At 43.8% G+C, this 17,331-nt stretch overlaps 1 protein-coding gene and 1 long non-coding RNA gene across 2 annotated transcripts in view; one reads left to right on the top strand and one right to left on the bottom strand.

The window, feature by feature from the left end:
* Positions 1-2,251: 2,251 nt before the first annotated feature.
* On the bottom strand, positions 2,252-10,321 carry ICMT (isoprenylcysteine carboxyl methyltransferase). The gene is made up of 5 exons (XM_070759026.1): positions 10,075-10,321; positions 8,525-8,613; positions 8,045-8,214; positions 7,340-7,557; positions 2,252-4,124 (listed from the first exon to the last, which is right to left on the bottom strand). The coding sequence occupies exons 1-5, from the start codon at positions 10,288-10,290 to the stop codon at positions 3,942-3,944; spliced, it is 876 nt and encodes a 291-aa protein (XP_070615127.1). The 5' UTR covers positions 10,291-10,321; the 3' UTR covers positions 2,252-3,941.
* LOC139171147 (uncharacterized) overlaps positions 10,286-17,331 on the top strand; it is a 32,211-nt gene continuing 25,165 nt past the window's right edge. Inside the window, exons 1-2 of the long non-coding RNA XR_011559701.1 lie at positions 10,286-10,419; positions 16,883-16,951. This is a non-coding gene — a long non-coding RNA (uncharacterized lncRNA). The remainder of the gene's footprint in view (positions 10,420-16,882; positions 16,952-17,331) is intronic.

Raw genomic sequence — 17,331 nt, 5'->3', positions numbered from 1 at the left:
AAAAGGGGGTCACGTGACCTCGGGACACACAGCAACGGTCATAAAAATGAAACGGCAGCAAAGTTTTGATCCTCCGATCATCGGGCTGCTGCGAAGGTGCTAAGTGTTAAAAAGGGCCATGTCACTTTATTCAGGGCTGTTGCAACTTTGAACGGTCAGTAAATGAACCAACGAGGCCAATGTTTCTATCTCCTGAGTAAGACGGTTATTAAGTGAGTTCTGCCTCACTTTACCACCTTTCTTGCCACAGTCGTTAAGTGAATCCTTGCAGCTGCTTGAACATCCCAAAAGATGTTGACATAACCCTGGGACATGGCCACCATCATAACTAACTTGTCAAGTGTCCAAAGTTTGATCCAATAACCTCTTTATTTTTCTAACAAAATCCTTTCTTCCTAGAAGGAAGAATAGAAAGAATAAAATGGAAAAGGGGGATTAAAAGGGGATACAAAAAATAAAAAAAAGGGTTTGGTTCAAAGTTCTGCTCAGATTGAAGAAATTGGAGTTTGAGAAGGGTTGATTAAGCTTAGAGTATTGTTTTGTTTGCTCTTTTTTAACTTCCATTTTTCTATTTAGATATATGAATTTAGGAATTGCTGATCTGTTTTAATAAAGTTAGAAGTATTGATTATAATACGATATGCAGTAGGTGATACTGATTTGGATTAATGCATAAATGGAATGGAATTTAGCACTTTGGCATACTGGTTAATAAGTTAGAAATATTTTTTGAAGGAACATTAAGGAGGGAATTTAACTAAAAGAAAATGTATGTAACTGGATGACAAAATTAGAAAAAAACCTTTTGCAACTTTTGGGATGATTGATATTAGTTACTAAGAAAATACAGCATTTTATTCATGGAAAATTAGAGGTGCATTGTATTATTTGAACGTTGAGAGATAAATTACCCCCCAAAGGTCCTTCCACCTTCTTTCCCTCCATTCATTTCATTCTTCCTTCTTCCTCCCTCCATTTCTCTCTTTTCTTTCTCTCTCATTCTCTCCTTCCAGGTCTCTCTCATTCCTGCATCCTCTCCCTCTGTCTCCCCTTCACTCTCTCATATGTTTATCTCTCCTCCCTTGTGTATCCAATCATACTTGGCCAATAAAGAAATAAAGGAAGGATCGTCCCGGAACAGATCCCAATGGCTCCAAAAGCGGGGGGGGGGGGGGGGGGGGAACACCTGGTCGTGTTGGAGGGAAACTGGGTGTGGAAGAGACTCCAGCCCCTCCTGCCTTTTCATCCTCCCCCCCCCCCATCTCTCCGAAGTTTTACAACTCCTCCCATTGTCTCAGCACTCACAATGATCAGCTCTCATCTCTTTTCAATGCTGGATTCTCCCTTTCAAAATGCAGGGGGGGGGGGGGGGGCAATCTTCCAGGCCCTGCTTTAAACCCTCTGAGGAGGCTTTTGAAACTCTTTCCCAGCAATCGGGTGGTTGCTGTCAGCAGCTTTGCTGGCCGTCGCAGGTCTTGACGTCAGGGGCCCCCTGCTGCCTGACCGGCTCTGCCGTTGCGTCCTGCTTCCCCGGGCGTCCTTGAGGTCAGCAGGCCCCTGTGCCGCGGGGGGGGGGGGGGGGGGGGGAAGAGGGGAAGCGTGCAAGCCTCTTGCCTCCACCGCCTCCTTTTCCACCACCCTGCTGCCTGAACCTGTTTACAAGGGGCTGCTGGAAGACTCGATGTTGTTTTTGCTAAAGGTAGGGGGGGGGCAAAGAGTTACAGCGACATCGGATCTTCCACGCACAAATTACTGCAGGTGCCAGGAGGCCGGGCGGCAAAACCGGCCCCCCCTCATTTGTCAATTTGGCCGGGCCCGTGACGCCACTCCCAGTAGTACCGGCCTATCGGCGGCCCTGATCTCGCTCTCATATCTATCATCTCAATCTATCCACCCATCATCTCTATCTACCTACCTACCTACCATCTTTCTTTCTTTCTCTCCCCCCCCCCCCCCCCCGTGAAGTCCGGAGGCTTTACCTCAAAAGTATATGCAATTCTTTTTGTGTGGTGGATGGACATGCATTAAAGAATCGTTGCAATTTAGAAATTGGACAGCCAGGGTAGAAGCGGCAGGAAGATCCGGTCTTAAAGCACCTCCCATCTGCCTGACCTCTCTTTCTGCTGCTAAAATTAAATTAGCCTCCTGTTTTCTGGATTAAAGTATTAAGGATTTCCAAAGGCCAGGCTGAGCTGATCTCCTTCGTTAGATAGATGTTTGCTTTTAATTCCCAGCCAGGACAATAAAAAATAAAATAAAATATTTATTTCACTTTTGTCATCCTTGCAATCTGACTTTAAAAAAAAGAGAAGTGAAAAAGAGAAAAGCTAATATTAGACTTAATTTTTAAAAAAACCCTGAAAATTGATTCGACCTGCAAGTTTTCCATCAAACACAAAAAAAGATCCACCAGGAACCCCCCTATTGTCTTTCGTTTCAAGCATGTCTCGGGCATCATTAAGACAAACAAGACGGTAGATGTCTATTAAAATCTCTATTGCAATGGGACTGTGCTAAAATCTATCCAAGCGTTAATTTTGCTAATTTTTTAAAGATTCAAACACCTGGGTGCGAATTTAGCTCTCCGCCACCACCATTCCTCTTCAAATTATAACCACCACCATGAACAGAATAATAATAATATTTAAAAAGGTAATCAATTTATCTTTGGTTTGTAACCGGAACATAGGAAAAGTTTCAGGGGAAAAAAAGGAGGGTGCGTTCATTTTAAAAAAAATCAACTTTGTGCTGTGCAAAGTTAAAAACCAAATTCCGCCGCGGCCTTTTACGGAAACGAATGTCAAAATGAACAAGTTAATAAAATTAAAACGGAAAAAAAGAGAAACGTAGATTACAGGAACAGCAAGGAATGTCGAAACACTGTGCCGAGAGAGGGAGAAGAAACCCAAAATAATAATTTTTTTTAAAAAAAAACAAGGAAGGAAACAGGTGTAGCATGTCAGATTTGCCATCAAAGTTTTGCATAAGTGATGGGGGGGGGGGAATCCAAAACTTTTTTTCTAAGACCAAAATTATTGCAGGCTGTTAGCGAGAGAGAGAGAGAGAGAGAGAGAGAGAGAGAGAAAGAGGGAGAGAGAGAGAGAGAGAGAGAGAGAGAGAGAGAGAGAGAGAGAGAGAAGAGATTTTTATGCTGCAAGTTAGCTGGATGTGAATTCTATAACTTATAAAATTAATCGGTAATTTCCCCCGAAAGATTGTTTTTAAGATCAGGCTTCAAACGGCTGGATGCGAATTTCACAACTTATAAAATTAATTTATAATAATTATTTTTTTTTTACAAAAGGTTTTAAGACCAGGCTTCAAACAGCATTGAGCGTCTCTGTAAGAAGGGCAAACGGGAAAAAGATTGAGATTTTCATGATTATTTTTTTTTGGAAGTGGGGAATATCGTCTGCGGGAATTTCCCCCCCCCCTCAGTAATCTCTTGATCCGGGCTGGGATTCGAACTCAGATCGAGATGGTAAGCGACAACTAGGAAATTTTCTCTTTTAAAAAAAGCAACACAAAAAGAAAATTAGATCTATGGCTCCGGTCGGAAAACAGTAGACCAGGGAGGGTCTCCAACCTTGGCCACTTTTAAGACTTGTGGACTACAACTCCCAGAATTCCTCAGCCGGCTTTAAGACTTGTGGACTTCAACTCCCAGAATCTCCCGAGCTTTGCCGGCTGAGGAATTCTGGGAGTTGAAGTCCCCAAGTATTAAAAAGTGACCACGGTTGGAAACCCCTGCTCAAGGCAGCTCCGTAAATCCTCCAACAAAGGGTTTTTTGTTTTTTTTAAAAAAAGGAACTTTTAGACTTTTTTTTGAGCCCTCTGTGTATGCTCAGAGGCCCCCCCCATCAGAGGACGCCCCCCCCAGGCTTAGCGAAAAACTGAAGCAGGATGTAGCCCACCCCGCTCACAGCACCGAGTCTCGGGTCTCAAAGTTCCATTTTGAACCCGCCGATGAAAGGAAGTCCAGAAGGAACCTTCTTCTTATAGGCTAAATATTCTTCTCCGAAAAAGTGAATGAGGGCGCGCTCTTCCTCTTCAACCCTGTCACGGAAGAAACGCCAGGAAACCAGAGTGTAGCCGATCAGGCAGATGGGGTTGCAGAGGAGTACCTGGGCGAAGAAAAGAAGAGAGGGAAAAAAATGCGATTTGGGGGGGATTCTGTCTCTTGACTGACATCCTCGAGAAAGCCAAGGTGATGGAGGAAAGACTCATCGGAACCAGGAGATAAAAATCACAGTGACCAGGTTCCAGGTAGCATCTGAACTACAGTGTTCCCTCGATTTTCGCGGGGGATGCGTTCCGAGACCGCCCGTGAAAGTCGAATTTCCGCGAAGTAGAGATGCAGAAGTAAATACACCATTTTGGGCTATGAACAGTATCACAAGCCTTCCCTTAACACTTTAAACCCCTAAATTACAATTTCCCATTCCCTTAGCAACCATTTAGATTATTAATCACCGTGTTTATTTATTAAAGTTTATTAAAAAAAATGTTTTTTAAAAGCCAGACGAAAGTTTGCCAATGACATATGATGTCATCAGGCGGAAAAAACTGTGGTATAGGGGGAAAAACCGTGAAGTATTTTTTAATTAATATTTTTGAAAAACCGTGGTATAGACGTTCTGTGATCCGAGGGAAAAACACACATTAACTCTTTAACTACTGAATGTCTCTGTTGGCTGGCAATTCTCAGCGTGACAGTTCGAACCCGCGAAAATAGAGGGAACACTGTACTGTATTTTTCGGCATAGACTCAAACTCAACCCGGATAAGACAGAGTGGCTGTGGGTTCTGCCTCCCAAGGACAATTCCATCTGTCCATCCATAACCCTGGGGGTGGAATTATTGACCCCCTCAGAGAGGGTGCGCAACTTAGGCGTCCTCCTCGCCTAGTGCACCAGTTTTGGCCCTATCTGGATCGGGACTCACTACTCACAATAACTCATGCCCTCATCACCTCGAGATTCGACTACTGTAATGCTCTCTACATGGGGCTACCTTTGAAAAGTGTTCGGAAACTTCAGATCGTGCAGAATGCAGCTGCGAGAGCAATCATGGGCTTCCCAAGGTATGCCCATGTTACACCAACACTCCGCAGCCTGCATTGGTTGCCGATCAATTTCCGGTCACAATTCAAAGTGTTGGTTTTGACCTATAAAGCCTTTCATGGCATCGGACCAGAATATCTCCGGGACCGCCTTCTGCCGCACGAATCCCAGCGACCGATTAGGTCCCACAAAGTTGGCCTTCTCCGGGTCCCGTCGACTAAACAATGTCGTTTGGCGGGTCCCAGGGGAAGAGCCTTCTCTATGGCGGCCCCGACCCTCTGGAACCAGCTCCCCCGAGATTAGAACTGCCCTCACCCTCCTTGCCTTTCGTAAACTCCTTAAAACCCACCTCTGCCGTCAGGCATGGGGGAACTGAGATAACTTCCCCAGGCCTGTACTGTTTATGTATGGTATGTTGTGTGCATGTTTTTTTAAATTAGGGGTTCTTAGTTTTAATTATTAGATTTGTATTATATATTGTTTTCTATTACTGTTGTGAGCTGCCCCGAGTCTACGGAGAGGGGCGGCATACAAATTTAATTAATCAATCAATCAATAAATAAATAATACATATAAGATGCACCTTTTTCCTCCCTAAAAGAGGTTGATAATTTGGGTGTGTCTTATACACTGAATGTAGCTTTTTTTTCAGCCCAACTAACTGCTAATGATCTTCCCAGCTCTTACCTTGCAGGCTCTTTCATTGTTTCTCTCTGCGAAGAACGTTTTCCAAGCCCTAAGTCTTTGCGGGGTATTTTTCATTAACTTGCTCTGAGTAAGTTTCTTTCCAGCCCTAACCAGGTGCTAACAATGTTCCCAGCTCTTACCGGCTGGCACGGTCTTTCATTGTTACTCTCTGCGAAGAATGTATGACAGGCCCTGTCTTTTTTTCATTGCTTTACTTGCTCCAGATGTGTCTTAGCACCCTAACCAGGTGCTATTAATGTACCCAAGCTCTTTCATGGTTACTCTTTGCGAAGAATGTTTTCCAAACCCTGCCTTTGATTTCCCCCCCCCCCATTCTCTATTTGCTCCAAATATTTATTTCCAGCCCTAACCAGGTGCTAACAATATCCCCAGCTTTTACCAGTTTGCAAGCTCTTTCATTGTATTCCAAACCCTGTCTTTGTAGGGTTTTTTTTTCCATTGCTTTACTTGCTCCAGATGTTTCTTTCCAGCCCTAACCAAGTGCTAATGATGTTCCAAGCTCTTACCTGATTGCAAGCTCTTTCATTGTTACTCTCTGCAATGAAGAATGTTTCCCAAGCCCTAAGACTCTGCAGGGTTTTTCCCCATTGCTCTATTTGCTCAGACTGTTTCTTCCCAGGTGCTAATGATATTCCCAGCTCTTACTGCCTTGTTACTCTCCCAATAAAGTTTTTTAAAGCCCTAAGCAGGGGATAAAATAATGTGCTGAAGATGACCAGACTAAGGACGCTAGCCAGGTAAATACCTGGTAAACAGATTCTTTATCCCTATCCCCCCCATCCCCCCCCCCAAAAAAAGGTGCGTCTTATACTCTGAAAAAATATGGTATTTAACATCTTAGCCACCCAATTCCTAGTGGACTCCTCAATAAGGCAACATTCTTAAATACGAGGCTGTGGACAAGGGCCTGAATTTTGATCACTCGGCTGTCAGGAGACGTAGGTGTGAAATATCAGAGCATGCACTTGCGGAAACTGTTTGTGCCCAAGCAGCAAACCAGTCCAACCAGCCCACCAACCCAACCAGCCACAGACCAGGAGAAATGGAGTTCAAGTCTTCAATGAAACACAGCAGCAGTAGGAAGTTATGAAAAATATATTTACTTCTTTATACTACTACTGTCTATACTATACGTACAATAAACTAGTATCTTGCTACTACCTTGCTACAACTATCTTAGTTCAATAACTCACAGGAACCAACTTTTACAGCATTACAGCTTTTTCAGAGCACACTTCCACGAACGGCAACAGCACACAGCTAACAGTGAACAGACAGAGAGAAAGAGCAGGGAGCTCTTGCCTAGTTAAATACTTTTCACATAATTGCTACGTTGCTGCATGCTCAACTGCCTCTGAATGACTCAGCATTCTTAACTGAGGCCTACTTTCTGCATTAAGATATTACCCAGGGATTTTTAATTCCTGACATGAAAATGCATTGCAAGTCACTTTTCTCGGCGCTGCGACAGTCACTAAACGGAACGTTTTAACTCAAGGACCCCCTGCAATTGATTTTGTTGAACGAAACCCCAATTATTATTATTTTTTAATGGCAGCCGGCCCTACCTGAGTTCCAACGCTCCAGGAAAACCACCCGACGTACGAAGGGTGCCGGCACCAACCGTACACGCCCCGCGTCACCAGCCGGTGAGACTCCGACTTTTCGTTCTGGACGATGTGGTTGAAATTCGAACCGGCAGTCAGCATGGCTGCTTTGCGCAAGAAGTCGCCCAACACCACCATCAGCAGCCCGGCGGAGCTGAGCCAGGCCACCTGCTTCATTTCTGGGAAGGGAAAACAAAAGAGACGGGCGTTTAAAAAAAAAACACCCCAAACCCTGGGACTCAACTTAACAAGGGTTCGTTCGGTGACGGCTCGGAGTTACAAACGGCAGAGGACTTTGCAAATTTGGAAAACAAAAGAAAAGTGTTTTGTTATCTTGTTGGTGTGTGCATCTCTCTATCTATCTTGTCTGTCCTATCCATCTAACTATTTATCCTATCTTTCTATTTCTACCTTGTCTGTTTGTCTGTCTGTCTCTTTCCATCTATCATCCGTCCATCACCTACCTACTATGTCTGCCTGTCTCTGTATCTATTATTTTTCTGTCCCTGTCTATCATATCTCTTTCTTATCCACCTAATCACGTCTGTCTGTCTACCATCTTTCTTTCTTTCTTTCTTTCCTTTCTTTCTCTTCCTTCCTTTCATCTTCTTCTATCTATCTTATCTATTTACCTACCTGCCTACACTAATAAGTGAAAGTATTCACCTGGGAAAATGAAGTTTTCCACAGTGAACTCGATCCACGAGGAAAGAGCGGCCACGTTATATTCGAAACTGTGGTTGAGCAGGAAGGAATCCAGAGAGAGGCTTCGGGGGTTGTTGACTGCAGTGACCAAATATTCTGAATAATGGAACAGAGACAACGAGCACATGTACCTGCAGAGAGAGAGAGAGAAAGGAAGAAATGCACAATTGAGCGAGAAAAACCCACCCTGGCTGTTTTTCTGTAGCGAAACGGGTCCTAGTGTCCAAAGGCCAACCCCCCTGCCCTAAAGAAGCAGACCCTAAACTGGCATATTGGAAAGGGATCTCTGAGGGTCATCTAGTCGAATCCCCCTGCCCAGTGTGGGCATCCTGGCCCCAAAAGAGCAGAAAATTTCTCAATTGGGCCATTCGGAAGTGACCTGTGAGGTCATCTAGAAACACACACACACCCCCCCGGCAAACAAGCCCCGATTATTCTTACCAGCCAAAATGTTTCCAGGACGACTGTCTGAAGCTGAGCAACAAACCGCATCCGAAGGCGAAGCCCAGGAAACAGGCCCGGATTGCTATCTGCAAGAAAAGAGGCAGACGGGGATGGAGGCAGGCTGCTATGGCCCCGATAGAGGTACTTGGGACAGCTCTGAGGTCATCTAGCCCAACCCCCAGTGCAGGAATCCCCCCCAAAAGATAAAAAGAGAATCCTAGTCTAGACTATTTAAAAGAATAAAGTATAATCAGGGATTCTGATCAAACTTCTTCAGTGTTTACAGAATAAATCTGGTTAAAAAAGCCATCTGGTTTTTGACAAAGAGGTTTTGGCTGTGTGTTCTTGGGTGGTTTGCAATTTCTGTTCACTCTTCCGTTTTGTTTACGACAACGTTTGTACAGCAAACTATTTTCCCCCTGGCAATCTTCACACACTCACGACTTATGTCTCTTTTTCTTTTATGTACATTGAGAGCATCTGCACCGAAGACAAATTCCTTGTGTGTGTAATCACATTTGGCCAATAAAGAATTCTATATCTACTCCACTCTACTCTATTCTTATGGTATAATTGTGATGGAAGAATTTAAGCATTGGAAGAAATTTAATTGATCCTAAGTAAAAAATGTATCTTGTGTTTTTATGTACACTAAGAGCATATGTGTGAGTAGTGGAATGATTGAAGGCTGGAAGAGTTCCTTTTAATATTGTGGGTTTTTTGATTATATTGTATTTTGGAATCCTTTTTTTTAATCCTTTTTTTTTGGAATCCTGTATTTTTTTATCCTTGCACTCCGCCATGAATCCCCTGGAGAAGGGCAGCTTATAAACACAAATAATAAATGAACAATAATAAAGGGGCTCTGTGATATCATCTAGCTCAACCCCATGCTCTGCTCAGTGTGGGAATCTCCCAAAAGATAAAAGAGAATCCTAGATTTAGAACATTTAAAAGAAGGTCTGTGAGGTCATCTAGCCTAACCCTGCCCTCCCCCAGTGCGGGAATCGCTCCCAAAATAAGAGAATCCTATTCTCGAACATTTAGAAGGGGGACTGTGAGGTCATATAGCCCAACCCCACCCTCCCCCAGTGCGGGAATCCTCCAAAAGATAAAAGAAAATCCCAAATTTAGAACATTTAGAAGGGGGTCTGTGAGGTCATCTAGCCCAACCCCTCCCTCCCCCAAGTGCAGAAATCCCTTTTAACAAGCAGAATCCTAAATTTGAAAGGGACCTCCGAGGTTATCTAGCCCAACACCCTGGAGTTAAGCTAGTTTAAGGCATATAAGATCAATTAATAATAAAAAAATAATAATAATAAGCCACAATAAAGGCCCCCCCCCCATTTTAAGTTCTGACCCCCTATTGTCAGGGTTGTGGAGTCCAAAGAACCCTCTTTACATGCTCAGGAGCACTTTCCCAATTCTCCTCCCTCCCATTCCAAGGCAAAGGGCCCATTCATTCATTCAGGCAAGAGAAAAGGATGCTCGCAAGCCCCGCCCCTCGAGGACCAGGGGGCGGGACTAAGCGAGACCACGCCCCTCACCTGGTACATCCCGCCCGGCGCTCGGCCCCAAGCCAATAGGAGCGTCGCGTTGGCGCCGGCGACGTGGAGGGCCAGAGCGGCTCGGCCTTGGAAGCCCGCCCGGAGCAAAAGCGGCACGGCGGCCACCACGGAGCCCCCCAGCAGGAAGGCGGCCAGGCTGGTGCGCGCCTCGGCCCCGCCGCGGAGCCAGCCCGCCCTCCGCTGCTCGCCGGCCATGGCGGACGGCCCGAGGCCCGCCCCGCTCCGGCTCTCGCGAGACTTGGCCGCGCGAGGAGGCGGGCGGGGCCGGCCCTTCCCGTCCTGTCTCCGCCCGCAAGCCTCGCGAGATAAGCAAGGACCGTAGAGGTATGAAAAGGGTAGAGCTGTCCGCTTGGGATGAGAGTTTCTGGAGAGGCGGGAACGTACGAGATACGAAACAGTATAGAGCAGCGTAAGGGCTATTTCTGAGTCACTTTCATTATTATTATTATTGTTGTTGTTGCTATTGTTATTACAGTATTATTATTATTATTAATTCGATTTTTATGCCGCCCTTCTCCGTAGACTCAGGGCGGCTTACAACATGTTAGCAATAGCACTTTTTAACAAAGCCAGCATATTGCCCCCACAATTATTATTATTATTGTTCTTGTTTTATTGTTATTGTTATTGTTATTATTTTTATTACTACTACTATTATTACTATTTATTGTTATTGTTGTTTATTGTTGTTGTTTTGTTACTACTACTTCTACTATTATTATTATTATTATTATTATTATTGGAGCATATGGGAGTTGGAGTCCTTTTGCAATCTGGAAAGGTGCTTTCCTGCAAGTTTGGAGACCTGGCTGCACGAACACTATTGGCATTTAGAAGTTGGGGGGTCAAAAAAAATGAATACGGTAAATAAAACATTTTTTAAAAAGAGAAAAAAAGAAAATCCATTTCCAGGTTTGCAGGACACATGAACCTGGTTAATCGGTGTGACATGCCAAAGAGGGTTAATTCAAACCTTTGGTTAGCATCTTGGAGGTTTACACGAAGCCTGAAATTTGCTTCAAATTCTAAAATTGCCTTGGTTGGCCTTAGAACGAACTGCTGATATGCCCTTGGTAAAAGACTTATTTTTTTTAATACAATACAGGTAGTTCTTGATTTATGACCGAGCTCAAAATCTTGGTGGCTTAAGCAAAGTAGCTAACGGAGTTTGGCCTCGTTTTATGACATTTCTTGCCACAGTTGTTCTGCGAATCACTGGAGTTTTTACATTAAGCCACGCGGTTGTTAAGTGAATCGGGTTCTCTGTATTTGTCAGAAGGTCGCAAAAGGGGATCACATGATCCTGGCACACTGCAGTGGTCAGAACTGTGAGTCATTGGCCAAATGCCTGAATTTTGATCACGTGAGCTGCAAGTGAGAAAATTGGTCCTCCCTTTTTTTCTTTTAGTGCGGTTTTATAGATTTGGTGAGCAGTGTGCCCAAATACAGACCAACTTCATGTTGTAATAATAATAATAATAATAATAATAATAATAATAATAATAATAATAATAATAATAATAATAATAATACGGCATGATGCTGTGGCAGATGATCCACTGGAACTTGTGCCGGAACTACCATTTACCAGTGGCAAAGAACTGGTGGGATCATAAGCCCGAAAAAGTGGTCGAAAATGAGCAAGCCAAACTACTGTGGGACTTCCGACTTCAGACTGACCGAATTCTGAAGCATAACACACCAGACATCCTGATCATGGAGAAAAAGAAAGTATGGATCATCGACATCGCAATCCCAGGAGACAGCAGAATTGACGAGAAGCAGCTAGAGAAATTAGTGAAATACGAAGATCTAAAAATCGATCTGCAACTACTCTGGCATAAGCCAGTGAAAGTGGTCCCAGTGGTACTTGGCACGCTGGGCGCAGTACCAAAGGATCTCAGCGGACATTTGAAAACCATCGGAATTGACAAAATCTCCATTTGTCAATTGCAAAAGGCCGCTTTACTGGGATCGGCAAACATAATTCGCCGCTACATCACGCAGTCCTAGGTGCTTGGGAAGCGCCCGACTGGTGATGAAATATGAAATCCAGCATAGTGATCTCATTTGCTGTGTTGTACATAATAATAATAATAATAATAATAATAATAATAATAATAATAATAATAATAAATAAAAATTATTAGATTTGTATGCCGTCCCTCTCCGAAGACTTGGGGCGGCTCACAACAACAATAACAATACATAATACAAATCTAATATTAAAAAGAACAAGTTAAAACCCATTATTACTAAAAACAATCAATGCTACACAATCACACCACACTCAAATGCAACAAGACAAAAGTGTGTGTGGGGGGGGGGGGAGAAATCTGCATTGCTGTGACCAGTAGATGGCGCTGTGACTCCCAAAATTATTCGATAGTTCTCTCCAGCTAGTTCAGTGATGGTGAACCTTTTTGGGTTCGCATGCCAAAAGGGGTGTGTGTGTGTGTGTGCTAGCAGGCATGCACGGGCCCACACTCCTTCTCTCCCTTCCCATGCATGTGCACTCATATCCTGCTGTCCCCCCTGCGCATGCGCATAGGCCTTTCTGAACCCTCCTAGGTGAAAAAAATGCTCAAATGGGCAACCGGAAGTTCGGAAAAGTTCTGGACTTCCGGTTTGCCCATTGTGCTGTTTTCTGCACTCCAGAGGGTTGCGGGAAGCTTCTTGAAGCCCCGGAGTGCAAAAAACAGCACAGTGGGCAAACCGGAAGTCCAGAAAACTGCACTTCCAGTTCGCCCATTGTGCTGTTTTTGCACTCTGGAGGGTTCAGAGACGCTTCTTGAAGTCCTGGAGTGCAAAAAATAGCACAATGGGCAAACCGGAAGTTCAGAAAAGTGCACTTCCGATTCACCCGTTGGGGGACATTTTTTGCCTCCGGGGCTTCAGGGAAGCTTTCCTGAAACATCTGGAGGATGAAACGACCTTTCCCAAGGCTGAAAAATCAGCTGGCCAGCACTCACATGCGCTCTGGAGTTGACACAGGGCAAAATCTCACGTGCCCTCTGATATGGCTCCATGTGCCACCTGTGGCAAGCGGGCCATAGGTTCACCATCACGGGGCTAGTTACTTGCCTTTTTCACTCATTCGGGATGACACGGTCAACATACAGAACAGTGTCTTTCAACCTTTGAGCCCTTTTAAGATGTGTGGACTTCCAGCTCCCAAAATTCCCCAGCCAAGCATAGCTGTTCAGTCGTACCTGAGAGATTGCAGAGAAAGGGATTAAAAGAGAGCAAGCAGGCATATGCAATAGGGCATAGGTGGGGTTCTCTGCTCAGTTGCTAGTAGGGGGTGGACCATGGCTGGGGGGGGAGGGGGGTTAGCCTCTTGCACCATGGCTGGGGGAGGGCGTTTTTGCCATCTCCAAACTCCGGCAAAAACAGTTGAACTTCCTAAACTTCCGGTAGGCCTGATTTTTGCCCTTCCCAAGCCTCTGTGACAGTAGCGGGTCCCTACAGGTACGGTTGACACCATCGTACCGGTAGCAAAAATAGAGCTCCGGGCGCACATCCGAGTGATATTTGGCTTCTGCGCATGAGCAGGAACCAAAACCTTGTAAGGGGACACACGGATGAGATTTCGGCCATATTTTTGCTTCTGTGCATGTGTGGAAGCCAAAATATATCCTAAATCTCTCTTGCGCGCATCCCCTCACAAAATTTCGCTTCCTGTGCATGCGCAGAAGCAAAACCTTGTTCGGGCATACGCCCGCAGCGCATCAGTAGCGGCAACCCCATCTGACATCATCAAGAGGATGATGGCAGTTGAAAATCATATGAAGGATTAGTATGCATGTTGTTGTGATTGGTTAATTTATGGGTTTTTAACTAGGATTTTATAATCTTTTTAGATTTTAAATTTGACTTCTTCTTTTTTATTGTTTTGTTTTATTTATTTATTTATTTATTGGATTTGTATGCCGCCCCTCTCCGCAGACTCGGGGCGGCTAACAACAGTAATAAAACTGTATATAACAATAATCCAATACTAAAAACAGTTAAAAACCCATTATATAAAAACCAATCGTACATACAGACATACTATGCATAGAATTGTAAAGGCCTAGGGGGAAAGAGGATCTCAATTCCCCCATGCCTGGCGGCAGAGGTGGGTTTTAAGTAGCTTACGAAAGGCAAGGAGGGTGGGGGCAATTCTAATCTCTGGGGGGAGTTGGTTCCAGAGAGCTGGGGCCGCCACAGAGAAGGCTCTACCCCTGGGTCCCGCCAAGCGACATTGTTTAGTCGATGGGACCCGGAGAAGATCCACTCTGTGGGACCTAACCGGTCGCTGGGATTTGTGCAGCAGAAGGCGGTCCCTGAAATAATCTGGTCCGGTGCCATGAAGGGCTTTATAGGTCATAACCAACACTTTGAATTGTGATCGGCAACCAATGCAGACTGCGGAGTGTTGGTGTAACATGGGCATATTTGGGGAAGCCCATGACTGCTCTTGCAGTTGCATTCTGCACGATCTGAAGTTTCCAAACACTTTTCAAAGGTAGCCCCATGTAGAGAGCGTTACAGTAGTTAGCCTCGAGGTGATGAGAGCATGAGTGACTGTGAGCAGTGACTCCCGGTCCAGATAGGGCCGCAACTGGTGCACAAGGCGAACCTGGGCGAACGCCCCCCTTGCCACAGTTGAAAGATGTTTTACATGATTTACATTGCTGTTGTAAGCCGCTCTGAGTCCTTCGGGATTGGGCAGCATAGAAGTCGAATCAAATCCATCCATCAATCAAATCAACCCATCTTAAAAGTCGCCAAGGTTAAGAAACCTTCTCTATCACGCAAAACAATTTTTGAACGAAACGTACCCCGAACCCCTCAGGAAGAAAATAAAAGGTAGACGAGGCGGCTTCTTCTTTTTTCTCAATTTTTAATTCAACTTTTTACAAGGAAAAACTCCTCAAAGAGGTTCAGAAACTTAAAAAAAAGGAGAGAGAAAGAGAGCAGGTTACAAAGAGTTTTGGGAACCCAAAAAATCCGCAGTGAAGAAAACGTGTTCCGGCTGAAGACCAAAAGTCCGCTGGGACGTGTTCTAGAAATATATATATATATATAGGACGGAGCAAACACCCACTTAAGATACCAGAGAGGGGGGGGGGGAAACAGGGGTACAAAGCGTTGCCCTAAAAGTTGGAAGTCGCGGAAGAAATTAAAAGGCTTCCAAAAATCACGAAACCCCATTTCTCAACTGGAAAACTAAAATAAAAAATATTGCCCCCACAGAAAGAGATAAAAAAATACAGTACAACAAAAGATTCAACAGACTTTTCCCCAATATATCCCACCCTACTCCTGTGTAAAAGAAGTCCAAAACCTCGGCTGGTTGGATGACCTCTGGGAATCCCAAAATATGTCCAGCGTGGTTAAATGTTTAAAAACTCTTTTTTTAAAAAAAGGCACGATAGTCTTTTATTTTATTGTTTTGCTTTTTATTTTTGTAGAGAGGTGAGATTTGAAATGGTGGGTATGGAAGCCATCGGTGGGGGCAGAAGGGAGCTGCCATGAAAGTTCTTAAAAAATGATTAAAAAAAAAAATTACCCATTTTTTTCCTTCCCCCACCTGTTCTCAAAAGACACCATCCCATCATTCCTGGTGGTGTTTCTTGTGTTGGAAGGAAAAGGGGGGACATGATCGAAACATTTAAATATACTAAAGGGTTAAATAAGGTCCAGGAGGGAAGTGTTTCTAATAGGAAAGTGAACACAAGAACAAGGGGACACAGTCTGAAGTTAGTTGGGGGAAAGATCAAAAGCAACATGAGAAAATATTATTTTACTGAAAGAGTAGTAGATCCTTGGAACAAACTTCCAGCAGACGTGGTAGATAAATCCACAGTAACTGAATTTAAACATGCCTGGGATAAACATATATCCATCCTAAGATAAAATACAGAAAATAGTATAAGGGCAGACTAGATGGGACCATGAGGTCTTTTTCTGCCGTCAGACTTCTATGTTTCTATGTTTGTAAGTTTCATAAGTGGGCTATTGTGCAAGTTAGTCTCACCCACATCTTGTCATGAGGACTAGAATCTTGTCTAGTTTCTCAACAAAAGAAATTGAATGATTAAGCTGTTCTTTTCTCTTTCACTCACAAAATGAGTTTTGAGGGATGTGTTTTTCCCATCTGGCGGATTTTTATCGCGATGGGAGGTGGACTGATAAACAATGGCTTGTTCAAATAATCCTGGTTAAAAGTGGAAATCCCATCTTGGCTTAAGTAAACCAGTCGGCTACCCGTTTAAAAAAAAAAATAAATAGTAAAACTTTTGATACACTTGTGCCTGATTATATTCTGCATAGATATTACACAGCTTGCTTCCTGCTTGGGAGACGCAAACAGCAATAGAATTGACAAAATTAAGCTTCCATACTTAGTGGCAGTCTACCAGGATAAAAGACACTAGTGGTTGTTTTCTCATCGTAAATATTTGGGAAGTTTTCAGAAGGATGCATCTAAACTTGATGGCTGCACAAGAGTGGACTTCGACTTCCAGAATTCCCCAGCAAAACCATTACTCTCTTATAATCCCTTCCACTACAGTCTCTCCTAGGATTATTTTTCTGGGAAGGGAGTGGGTGAAAATGAGTGTGGCTGTCTGGGAAAATTCTTGGAGTTGGAAATTCACCCATTTGAAACTTGCAAAATTGAGATAGGCAAACCCACATAAAGTTCAGATGCCATTCCGAGCTATGGAAAACAGAATTAAATTTGGTTTTTAAATCTAGCCTTGTTCTGCCTTTTTTAATGTTTAATTTTTGCTTTTAGGGAGCGGAAATGAGGACGCTGATTTTTGAATTGGTCGTAATTCAAGGCTTTGGATACTCAGAGAGAAAGGTAACCAGGCTTAGGGGTTATATGCCAGGGGAAAAGTGTGATTTTTAAAAATAATTTTTTTTAAAAAAAAAAAGCCCTAACAATAGAAATGGCACAATTTGTCTAGATTTTGGCACGGATACGACACCCACTTTAGATAAAATGTGCTTTCGGAGTAGAAAAAAATATCTTATTGCCTTCGTTTAGATATTTTTCTTTCTTTTGTAAATTCCCACTTATCTGCAGTTTGGTGATCCGCTTCATAGAATCCCATCGGGAAACTCCGCTTGGTTTTAGGGCTTCCTGGGAGTCGAAGAAGCCCAAAATAAAAATTGTTTTGGGTTTTTAAAAAATTTGTAAACTGGATTTTTTTTGGGGGGGGGGAGCAGGGTAGGCTTCTC

Source organism: Erythrolamprus reginae, chromosome 8 (genome assembly GCF_031021105.1).
Source record: "Erythrolamprus reginae isolate rEryReg1 chromosome 8, rEryReg1.hap1, whole genome shotgun sequence".
In the NCBI taxonomy this organism is placed as follows: Eukaryota; Metazoa; Chordata; class Lepidosauria; order Squamata; family Dipsadidae; genus Erythrolamprus; species Erythrolamprus reginae.
This window is presented reverse-complemented; position numbering and strand designations above follow the sequence as displayed.